We start from the raw sequence: 12,521 nt of genomic DNA on the forward strand, positions 1-12,521 counted from the left end.
TAGACAGACTTGCCTGCAGATCTCAAACCAGACACTTTTAGCACGCTTGGCAACTTCTCTACCCAGACCTCTCTTCGAAGATATCAGGAGCAGGCTTTTGGGCCTGATCCCCACGGATAGGCACTTGGGGCAGTTTTCACTTTGGGGTTTCTCCACTTGGTTTAACTCACCTGAAGTCTCTTACACCCCTGCCTCTGATTACAACCCCTTCCTTTTGCCTCATTTTGTCCCAGGATCTTTTTAGCCCAGGAGCATGGTGGCCCAGCTCTTGTTTGGGGCTCTCCAACTTCTGAGCAGCTGGGAGCTGCAGGCCACATGGGCCCCTCGGGCAACACACAATGCAGAAGCCCCTCTTGTATTGCTACACACTGCATGAAGCCTCAAAGCCCCTCTAAGCAGTGTTGCCCCAATCCAGGGACAGGGCAGGAGCAGGGGTAGGAAGCAGAAGTTGGAAGAATAAGGGGGAGCTCAGAGACCCTAGCAGGCGGTGGGCATTTGTCATAGGCTGAGAGTCAGACAGCCCTACTCTAGGTGAAGCCCAATTAGTGAGTCTCTTTTGTTTCTCACTTCAGGGTAAATAGATTGCCAGCAGAATCCATTTGAAATAAAATTATGAGAGGGGGGCAAAAATCTGGACAGCCACTTTGAAACTGGCTACAGGGGCCCCACAAATAATTTAGCAGGAAGATGGTTACTAGAAAAGCAGAGAGAAGCTACACCAGTCTGACCTCTGAATAGAGACATCCGGGTAAACCAAGCTTAAGGAAAAGGTGCTAGTTAATGAGGGAGTGGGGAGCAGGAGAGGGAAACACTGGCCCCAAACTCTATCCTCAAAGGTTTGCCCTTGAGTAGATTTGGCAAAGAGGAGTGGTGGGAGCAGCAACCCATACAACAGAAGTGTTTACATCTCTCCTCACAGCATCCCTGTCTTTCCCTTTCCACTCTTCAGGCAGACCATGTGGTGGGAACCTCTGGGGACTTTTTACAGTCCCCAGAGCAGGTAAGAATCCTCTTGTAGCAGCAGCAGTGTTCTCAGCACTGACCCTCAGTCAAGTCCTGCTAAGTTAAGTCCTGCCCCGCTCCTCCTTCCACACTCACAGTTGCCACTTGCCCTGCTGTCCTGGGGCAGCAGACACTTCACAACCACTCCTCCCTGCTCCTGCAGACGTCTCAGTTGCAGATACCATATCTGATAGTCACGCACCTCAGCAGGAAATAGCCCAGACTTTGTTACGAGAGCACTGTAATTGTAATTTGTTGGGCCATAAGCCTAAAAGGTGTGTTGTAGGAAGCTTATATTTTGAAACCTGTGGATAAAGGGACCCAAAAGAGCCATTTAAACATATGGTCTTTCTTTCTTTGAGTACCACACTGTCCAGGGACAGGGAGGCAGCTAATCTAATTCATATTTACTATTATAAATGGTCACATCTGAGACTCTTTTGGGTGGCATAAAGCAAGGCTGACTGTTAATAACTCTTCTTTTGGAGCAGTGACTGAACAAAGTGGTGTAACTGGGTATAAAGAAGGAAAGGGAGGATGGAAATACACTTACAGCACACATACTCATTCTGCAAGCACAAAGGAGGGAAAGACAGCTGGATTAGAAAATGCCTTGGAAGAAAGGAAGGTCTACCAGCAAAACGGAGAAGTTTGTCCTCCAGCTAGATGTCAGGAGGAGCACCCGAAATTATCAGCCACTCTCAGTTCCCATTTACTTGAAGATGAGCAAATTCTATTTTCAAGAACGCTCAAAGGCTAATCTTTCCCTGCTACCAAATACTTTAAATCCCCAAGTAACATGACATAGCTTTTCTTTCTTCACTCAGCAATGAGAAGCTAACCTCCCACTGCGTTTAGTAAGAGATTCCATTTGTGGTAAAAAAATATAAATGGACTCGAGGGCCTATGATTTAATTATGCAGGCTACAAAGTGTCTGGGTCTGACAGCCAAATTTGTTTGGCTGTAAGATTTATCTATGAACTTTCAATTAGTAAAATGGAAGGGAATAAACAACTTAATAAAAATAAAAGATATTTGGAAGGAAAAATTAATTGACTCAGTCTCATGTGATACAAAGACTATCCAGCATCCATAAAAGCAAGGAAATGCATTAGAATCTGCAAAGCTCAGATGTAAAAAAAAAAAACAAAACAAAAAAACAGGGAAGAAAGCTCCTTGTTTATTGGTTTGGCATAAACTGCAAACTTTCCGGACTGATTGTTAGCAAATGGAGGGTTGGAACGGTTTGACTTGGGAGCAGCAGGCATTCAAGTCCTAGCCAGATCTTTAGTTAGTGGAAATGAGCAAGCTCTTCAGAACCTGCAGAGTCTTGCTGCTTTCTATCTGCTGAGGAGCTGGACTTGAGTCTGGCAAAGTGCTATGGTTGCTCCAAAATATTCAGAACATCTTTTCTATACATTTTTAGCAGTTGGGTATTTTATGTATTGAGTTATTCAGTAATGAAAAAAAAGGAGTATTGTATTCAAAGCTTGCTCAAAACAATGAACCCTGAGGATTTTCCATCACTGCTGCAGACTCCCTGAGGGCTAGGAAGTAGCAGCATTTGGGCTGCCATTGAGGAAAACATTTCAGTTAAAGATCAATAGAAACTCTGGCAGTATTAAATTGTCAGGAAGCTATATCCTAGAGAAAGGCACTTACATTGCAATTAGAAGACCCATCAAATGTTGGATAAGAACTGTCAGGCCAGTCTGCAGAATCTACAGTGCTTGATTGCCTGTGCTGGGCTTCATATTCCTTCAGCTGAAATAAAAAAAAAAAAAAAAAATGTTATCTGATATATGCTAAACTATGAGATCTCCATAAACCCACATATCAGCAGTCCATACAGGAAATATCTCCAGTTTCTGTTCACACAATCGAGAGCAAGAAAAAAAATTTCTCTAGTGCGTATCCTTCTATTTCCTCTTCTTGAGATTTAAAAACTTAGACTTAAAAATACTTCTGATGACAACACACAAAAATAACAAAAAGGAAACAATCTGAAAACACTTTGGTAAACTGAGACTCACACGTTGCAAATTATATATCCCCTTTTCAGAGGGATACTTTGCAAGAGAAATTGCAAAGAATACCTTGACTAAGAATATGTAGTGCAAAGAAAACAACCTTTAGATGGGAGGCTGAGGATCAGCTCTTTTATATTCAAAACCAAAGATTCTATTTTACATTTTTCAATTTTAATATATAGAAAGAAAATCAAGTCCTAGGGGGCCAAATTATCAAGGAGGACACAGAAATGGATGACCAAAATTTTACTTCTGTTTATTGCACTGAGAATATATATATATTTAAACTGGGAAACTGCATTCTTCAATAAACATTTGTGTGATCAAGCAGGGGATTTGTAGATACAACAGAAATGCGTAACAATTTGGCAAGCCAGACCAAGGTCTAAAAAGGTAGCTCTCTAACTGTTTTCAATTCCAAATTTAAAGCTTTGGATAAGGCCCAGATATCCATGAAAACACTGTCTTTAACTCTGATGGGATTAGGATCGAGTCTTATAGTTACTAAGGGTAACACATATCACTGAAATACATTTTGTTGGTGGTAATTTGTACCACTATAGGGAAACAGTACAACTACATGCATTTGAATTGTATAATGGAATTGTATTGTTAGCATAAAATTAAATAGTATTATTAAACATAATGGGTAAGATTTTAATTGCACAAAAGTTGAGAAACAGATTAAAGTTCCCACAGTAACCTTAAAACTAACCATGTGCTTTCATTATATGATTCAGTATAGCACTTTAGAGACTGAACTATCAGCAAAATACTTAATATAAAAACTGGAACTTTTGCTTTTATGACATTCTACTGTAAGAAACTGTATGTAGAGATACAGAATTTGAATGTCATTTTATCAGTAAATTCAGTGCTTTCCTATGATCTCAGCTTCTTATACTGTATATCGTGTGACCACTTGCATAAGACTGATGCAAAAAACCTTAAAACTGAACTTCTTGGCTCTTGCACAAGTAAAATTTCAGACTTATTGCTGCACTAACACACTATTATTCATTTAAATTACTTGGGGTTTCTTATCTTTTAAAAATTACACAGAAATACTCATGTCAGCCACTACGCTTTGTGAAGAAATGCAGCTGCCTGCACTTCTCCAAAAACTGCAAGTCTCCACAAGGAGTGAATAGATTTCCTTGAAATTTAAAGCAAAAACAGCATCTTACGGCTAAGAACAAGCAGGAAATACCAGCCTAACAGTGAATTGTTTTAGAACATTTTAAACCGCTGAAAATTGAGGCTGGCAATCAAATTTCATCTCGGCCATAAACAGTATGAAAGCAGTAAAAAGGAAAAGCATTCTTGGAATAATAAACAGAAGCTGCAAAACCTGAAGTTAACCAAAACTCTGAAGGTGAGGAAATGTCACACAAATGGATTATTCTTTTATGGGCAACTGATCCTAGAAAGATATTAAAGCAGATAACTGCAGTGGTGGCCTAAATGGGCTTAATTTTACCTGGTGTTAATAAAGACAGGACTAACTCGGTATCTAGACAAGAGAACTAATTGGGAAAAGACAATGCAAAATTCTACACCAAAATATGTCGTACTGCTCTGTCACGGACAGAAAAAACTTTCTGAGTGATGCCAAGAATATAATTACTTCAGGATGCACTGACACATTTACTCATCTCCATTTCTATGTGATAAAACAATAAGCTATTATAATTGTATACAATGCTGAATAGGCTATATTATTATTCATACAAACCCACAATGTACACTTGCTTTTATACACAAATAAAAGACACTACATTGTTTCTCCAATCAAAGAGTGTGGATAGGTGTTCATTTCTAGTGTTGCAAATTCCTGGGAAATTTGCAGTGTCAGAAATCTTTCCAAGAGAGGGACTAAACAGGTGTTTCAGTCTGCAGCCACCTCGTGTCCCATGCTTCCTATGCCTTCTCTAGACTCGGATCACCACCAGTCTGGGTTAGGTATGAAAGGCAGCTGCTGCTTGAGCCCTCCCAGTCCTCAGGAGGAGTGGAGCAAGAGAAATGCACCTTCCCTAAGGCAGGGTGACTCCAGTCCTGGGAACACACAAGGCAGCATAGTCCTGCTGTTTGACTCCTAGTCTACAGCAAGCATCAAACAGTGAGGAAGAGCATATGTATTCATTCTTGCATGAGAAACCCTTGAGCAGGAGAGACTTTCCTCATTGAAAGGGGAGACTTTTTCTTCCAGATATGACATGTTTCCTGTGGGAGAAACTGTGTCAATGCCTGTACACTCCCAGTTTCTATTGAGAGAGCAGCATTTCTCCAACTATGAATGTAATGCTTGTTCATACCTTAAGTTTGATACTACTCAATGAGTGGGTATAACGGAGGGTAAGACAAGAATGAGGACTCAATCATGTGATTTCTTTTACATTTTATAGCAAGGGGCTCATACCTTCTTCAGCTGTTACACAGGATTGTTTTAGAATGCCACAGCAAGACAGCCAAGTCTAAACGTAAACACGCAAACCTTTGAAGGTGTCAGACTGGTTCAGACAGTGATGCTCTTGCCTTGAACAGGGGATCTAGCTCATCTATTGAGGTCCCTTCTAGCCCCATTTTGTACCCATCATTTTATTTCATCTAATGTCCTAGTGCATTTTTTCTAAAGTCTGTGGACTTTGCTGCACTGCACATTCTTAGCATTACAACTGATGTTGCCAGGCCTAATACTCTTCCAAACCTGGCTAAGGCACCAATTCTCATTCAGGACTACATATTTGTCACGCTTGAAGGCATAAGAAATTTTGTACCCAAAGGAATACTTGTTTACTGAACAATGTAAAAGTGGGGTTTTGGTTGAAAATATAAAATCAGCCTTTACTACAGAGCCAGCACTGCCAGAACAAGAAGTCATTTGCATACTCCTATCACACTCAGAGATACCATGGACTACTGCTTTGCTCTTTGAGTAATAGTACAGTGATCTGAAAAGCCCCATTCCAGGTCAACGTACGATATACAGGCTACAGGACATACTCTTCAGAGTGAGGAGGTAATAAAAGATGGGTAACTATTTGCATTTCATACCCTAGCAAGGGCTTCCTCAATGGTGATCATCTTCTCTTTGACCATCATCATCAGCTGGATCCGTTCTTCATCACTCATCGTGATCTCACTGGCCACGTAACCAACATCCTCTCCTGGAGGACAAAAGGAAGAGATGAAAAGCATTAAAAAAAGGACACAGCACTGACAAGAAAGGATATGGAAATGACACTCTCTCAATACTGCTTCAGCTCCAGAAGGTGGTTCCCGTGGGCCTATGTGCCACAGGTAGGTCTGGGAAGGGGAAAAAGGTTCTTGTCACAGCCTCTTGATGGTTACTGCATCAGGGCAAAGAGTCTAAATGCAGGTTCTCATTTTTTCTGCACAAGGGAAATATAACTATTTTCCCCAGCTATCAAAATTATGGCTTCCTGCCAACAACAGGCAACTGGATTTGGGCACTGAAAGCAAGAGGGCACAATACGTAGAAAGCAACTACAGCACATCCTTGGTCATCCAAATCCTTGATGATCCCAGGGCAACCTTACTTGAGTAACTCATAACTCCTACTATTGTGTAACAAACTGCTCTCTTTTTAAGCTTTATTTAATACAGCACTGTATCTCTATTCTTAAGTTTCATATAGTGCTGTAACTTTCAACTGTTGGGATTATATATTGTTCTCCTTTAAGCTTTATTTAATACAGTACTGTATCGCTCTACTCTTAACAGTTTGATTCAGTATCTTGTAGCTCGTGGTACTGTATAACAAACCGATCTTTTAAGTTTACTGTATTTAGCATCTGTACCATTAAGTTTGGTACGGTTTTGCATTATGTTCTCTGTGTTGGCCTATATCACTCCTCATGAGATCCTGCTGTTTCATTTATCTGACAGTATTCAGCTCATCTGAATGGATTTTTGGCAGGTGCTTTCCAGAGGGGTCAGATAACTGTGCACAAACTGCACGATGTGAATTGCAACACAGTGGGCACATCTACACATATATTTACATCTCATTAAATTTACTGTTCAGTAAATGGAAATAGGCTGGCATCTACATTTGCAGGCATTAAGGTGCATTAATGCTGTGTGTGGACTGTGGACTGTGCAGTACGGACACGCGTCTACACGTGCATGCCTGTACTGCACAGTAACTATGGTGATTTACACCAACGCAGGTGTCAACTTGGTACCTGCATGATGCAGATATCAAATTTATGCCTGATTAGTTACTGAGCAGTAACGCATGTAACATTGTGTGGACTGACTTGGGACCTTTTATTGGTCTCCTGATTCGATTTGGATTCAGAGATTTGGCTGCTGAATTGGGCCAAATCTCCTCCAAATTGAATCAGCACCCGAAGCTTCGCACAGCCCTAATAGGTAGCTATGTGCAATGGTGGCAACAGTCTGAGCCTCTAATTGTGAACTGCAACATGAAGACTATACAGAACCACAGCCTAGCTTTAAAAAAAAAATCCTCACTCTCAAATGAGTTCTGACCCAGTAAAAAAGAATCAAATTGAATATATATGTCCATGTATATATGGAAAGGCATGTCTTTACCTATTCACCAGAGATTCACAATGGTTTTCAAAGCAATGTAGAGCAGTAGTTCTCAACCTTGTTTTTCTTCATGTGTGACCAAACTTTAAAATCAGAAATGGCCCAAGGGCTACAGAGAAAAAGAGCTTGGCATCTACACTCACCAGTTGTGTACACACAGGCTCTGGCCAGAGCCACTCTCTCTTCTCTTCTTTTCCCTACCACTGAACTCATTGCTCAAAACAGCTCAGTAGCAGTTGCTCAAAAAGAGCTCCAGCAGGAGCCATGCTGACATGTTGGTGAGGTTAGACAGGGACACTTTATTAGGTGACAGACCATTCACACCCGCTTTATGGTCTGCAGGTTGAACACCACTGGTGCAAAGAATCTGAACATGCATCATCCACTAATGGAGTTCCCTCATTTCCCATTGTCTTCAATGAGAATAGGTAGGTCTCCAGTATTGCAGTCTTAACAACTTATGAATCCTCATTCTGATACAATTTAAGTCACAAAGAATTAAATATGTCATCTGCTGCTTATCCAGTTGCTTAGATATATTTGCCATGCTACCAATATTCATTTTATTTTCGTTTTGTTATACTTGTTTCTTAGATTTTACAGTTACGGAGACTCATTCACTGATAGGACACTGTCCCCTTAAAGGCTTTACCTTTTGAAGTCTGTCTCATTATTCCTTTCTGGTTCTTTCGGAAATTCTGCCAAAAATACTTATTTTTCTTCTTCCAGTCTGCTTTCCCTATATGGAACAGGACAAAAAGTACAGATAAGGAATGTTAACAAGAAAATTTAAATGTTTCCTTAAAAACTTCTTCAGCATACATTTACCAAGGAAAAAAAAATCCCCAAATTGGTTCTCTCTCTTATTTTCTCTTTAAGAAAATGAAATAACTATACTTAGCACTAACCAAAATAAACACACATGCTTTATAATGTGTTAATCACAGATGGCATGGCTGATTGAGATAAGCCAGTAAGAGGCATTTTTTGAACTATAAACATAGGAAGTTTTGCATGAATTTTGACATTTAATTGTTAACATCAAGCATTCCTATGCTTTTAGAGTGTTTTTTTTATTCCATTTTGATGAGCCACAATTATTTAGATTAAAATCCCAAGTCAGATGAGAACTATTAATTTCTTCATATTCTTTTTCCTAATCTGCATAAGAAATTCTATGAGTCCATCAACTATAACTATGTTCCCCACCATGAGTTCATTTGTTAGTTAACTCAGATGAAATTGGGGAGAAGGAAAGGAGAGAGGAAGGGTGACCCTAAACAGATCAAAAGCAAAAACAATGCCCTCACCCTCCAGAAGTCCCCCGGGGATTTTATTAAAATAGCTGAAGCTTATTATAGCAGGTAAAAGGCGTGAAAAGACACTGAAAATCATCTCTTTGACATATAAATATAGCCTCTCAAAACACCATAAACAGTTTAATAAAATAGGGAGAGAGCCTGGTAAGTGATGCCAAATGATTTGAAATATAGTAGTGAGTTATTCACCATGAGAGGTAGTTTTGAGGAAGCAATAGATAGAGAGCAACAATATTCTGCCATTCAGGCCTCTGCTGCACAGTGGACAAAGCAGACACCTAGAGATGCATCACTTAATTTTAAAGGATGTAAAAGTCCCATCAATCCCACCCCCAACCCGGCTTTAGTGAGGCTGGGGATACTCATCCCTTCCAATACTTGTACCCTTGAAAAAACAAAACTTAACTATTTCATAAATTTCATAGACATTAGGGCTGGAAGGGACCTCGTAAGATCATCGGGTCCATCCCCCTTCCCAAGGGGGAGAAATTAAATATATTTTATCTGTGGATAAAACAGAAGTAGCAAATACAATGAAATATACTGACCTACAGAGCCATCTTCAGAACTTGATTTATGAATGGAGAGTCTAGAATGGAAAACAGAAAACGACTTACTGACTTTTCACATTGCATAAGAACTGTACAGTAAATTGGGGTTTCAAACAAATGCATCAGCAAATCTTTTTTCTTCCTTTTCTTGTCTTGTAAGCTCCAGACAGTAGATAAACCAGTCACAGTAAACCAAGTTCCTCTCTGAAAGTTCTGAAAAAAACTTCTTATGACTGACCAGAGAACACGGACATTAAAAAGACTACATATTACCCCTTGCTTCCTACTTTGTCCGTCTAAAAAAGTAGCATTTGGTTTTAGAAACCATAACACAGACATGTATTTATTCAGTTATTTTGTTTAGCTGACAATAGAAAAATGTTTTGCACTTTTACAGCACCTTGTGTCCAGGGTGCAAAAAGAGGTTTGTAAATATTCATCAATCAAACCCTCGGGATCCTACTGTGAGAGAGACAGCAATTATTTCACTCTCTCCATAGAGAGGCAAACCAAGGCTTGGCCAAGGCTATGCAGAATGTCTGTGGAAAAGCAGAGCACATGAGCCTGTTCTTCTGATTCCCATCCACATGCTGTGATGCTTCCTTACTGCAAAGCTAACAGAACATGCTGTTATTAATAAAATAAAATAATAATATTTAAAAAAAAAAAAATCAGCCATGTGTTAAATACCATATTTTCTCGCATATAAGAGGTCCCCAAATAGAACACACCCCCTATTTTTGGAAGACCCCAAGAATGGGAAAAAAAGTCTTACTATAGAGTAAGGGTCCACAGGTTTGAAAAGTACCAGAGGTCTGGGGTCTCTGCAGCTGGGGACTGTGTGCCAGGGCCCAATCCACCATAGTGACTGTGGGACTGCAGGGCAGAGCCCAGTCCAACATGCTGGCACTGACACCATGTGGCAGGGCCAGATCTAGCATGCTGAGTACTGGGGTTGTGTGCCAGCCCAGTCCTGAGATCTAAGTGGAGTCTGTGACCTCATACTGGCTCCAGAACCACATGCCAGGTCAGACAGCTGGCCCAATTCAGCACACAGGGAGAGGGGCTCCCCATAGGACTGAAAATTTGGTGCTAGGGGAAGGGAAGGGAAAGAGCTGTGGCACATTAACTGCCTTGGTTCCTGGTGCCATGGCAATTAATGATGCCACCACTAGACCCCTCCTCCCACACCCCCAAATTCAGATCCGTTGGGAGCACTTTTTCTCACCTATCATGTGCACCCCAATTTTTCCCATCTGGTTTGGGGGGAAATGGTGTGGGTTATATGCAAGAAAATATGATAAATCTTATTTGCTCAGTTTTTAAGCTCACTCATCTCCCCTGCAGTACAGGGCCTTACTCGTCATCGCTCATGGCTCACTGCACGAACTTGAGCAAGTCACCAGTTCCTATGTGTTTGGGGCTAATGGTAATCATGAAATTCTGTAACGTTCTCTGAAGTTCTCACAGAAAAATTTCTGTCTATCCAATATTTCTACTGGCTTCAATCAACTTTAGCTCAGGGTCCAAATACGGGTCCTGATTACTATTATTGCTGTGTGCGTATTGCTCTATATTATGTGGTTGCACAAGGTTTATGTTGAACCTATATGAAATTAAAACAAGCACAGTTTAAACTACAACAGATTTCATAAAACAGATAAAACAGTCTTTAAATTTTGCACTGAACATGTAGCATAGGCTGATTATTTCATAAGAGTTTTTTTGTTTTCTTGCTAATATTCCCTAGGCTCTTCTGCATTTTCTTCTGCTCCCAGAAGAGGGCAATGAAGAATTTTTGATCCATTCAGAAAACCTTTAAAAGAAGAACTTTTTATTTTGGACCAGTTCACAGCGTAAAAGATGCAAGCAATTACTGGCCAACATTTTATAAGCATGAAAAACAAGCTCATCAATTTGCAAAGACATCATTAACCGGGAAATGAGACAGTGTGAAGTTTAGTTTTGATTTAGTAATTCATTCAGGCAAACAGAGGCTGGCACAGCAAAGCTGTGAAATGCCATCTCCTTTCTACTTCAGTCTGATCAGAAATTTAATACGGCACAAGCAGCAAATGAACTGATACAACCAAATTCCAGATTTTGACTGCACCAGGTGCAAGGAGGCATTTGCTAATCTCCTGGCTGATGAAATTTACACTTGGAAAGGATGGCTTATAAGGAGAAAATTAATGACCTAGGTGGTTCACAGCCTTTGCTGCCAAACTCTTGGTTCTCATGAAGAAGCTGAGTAAGAAGCACGGGAGGAAAGTTCTCAGTTCTGACAGCTTTTGTGGTGAAGTCAGTGCCCAAACTCCTATAGACTTAAATAGGGCTAGGATTTCACCCTGCAGTTCTAAGATAATCAGAGCAGTAGCATTTCCTAAATGGGAGAAAGGAATGAATGACACCAGATAAGAAGTACATGGACCTTTGTATGAAGATGTGAGGGAATGGGGCCTAGGAGCGGCTGTGTACTCCCTAGCGCCCCCTACTGTCACGTAAGGTGGACTCAGCACCCTCGGATTCTCGCCCGCCACAACTTTGATGATAAATAGGTACAGATGGGAGGCTGCCTTTATCCCCCCGGTGAACAGTGTGGATGTCCCTGCCCCTACTCCGTATGGGGTACCTCTGTGCACCCCTTGCCTTAAGGGCTATGCGTGCCTCCAAACCTCCCCTTTAGCACGCCCCAAGCCTTGCAGTTGTTCCTGGACGTTTATTCTGTCCTTGTCCTCCGACCGGCCCCCGCTGGCACTCCTTGGGCTCGTCCCACCCTGGTGCCCCTCTCCGGCAACCCCGGGTTTGTCCACCCCCTGGCGCCCCTGGGGCTCACCACGCCCCGACGCCAGTCACCAAATTTCCCGAAGCTATCACGCTGCCTGGGCCGTCTTCCTAAACCCTTGCTAGTCACTCTACTGTCCGAATATTGGTGGATACCTGATTGGGCTCAGGCGGCCAGAGCCTTACCTGGCCTCTCCGACCCTACTGGGTAATGTCCGAATACTGGTGGATACTGGATTGGGCTCAGGCGGCC

At 41.3% G+C, this 12,521-nt stretch overlaps 1 protein-coding gene across 4 annotated transcripts in view; it reads right to left on the bottom strand.

Moving 5' to 3' along the window:
* The window catches only part of SASH1 (SAM and SH3 domain containing 1), an 825,655-nt gene that overhangs the window by 69,029 nt on the left and 744,105 nt on the right, over positions 1-12,521 (bottom strand). For all 4 annotated transcript variants that reach the window (XM_019550105.1, XM_019550104.1, XM_019550107.1 and 1 more), the window contains exons 5-8: positions 9,482-9,522; positions 8,267-8,353; positions 6,088-6,200; positions 2,666-2,767 (exon numbers count right to left, since the gene is read on the bottom strand). In XM_019550105.1, the coding sequence (XP_019405650.1) occupies positions 2,666-2,767; positions 6,088-6,200; positions 8,267-8,353; positions 9,482-9,522 (343 nt within the window). The remainder of the gene's footprint in view (positions 1-2,665; positions 2,768-6,087; positions 6,201-8,266; positions 8,354-9,481; positions 9,523-12,521) is intronic.

Source organism: Crocodylus porosus, unplaced genomic scaffold (genome assembly GCF_001723895.1).
Source record: "Crocodylus porosus isolate Cpor-Errol unplaced genomic scaffold, CroPor_comp1, whole genome shotgun sequence".
Taxonomy (NCBI): Eukaryota; Metazoa; Chordata; order Crocodylia; family Crocodylidae; genus Crocodylus; species Crocodylus porosus.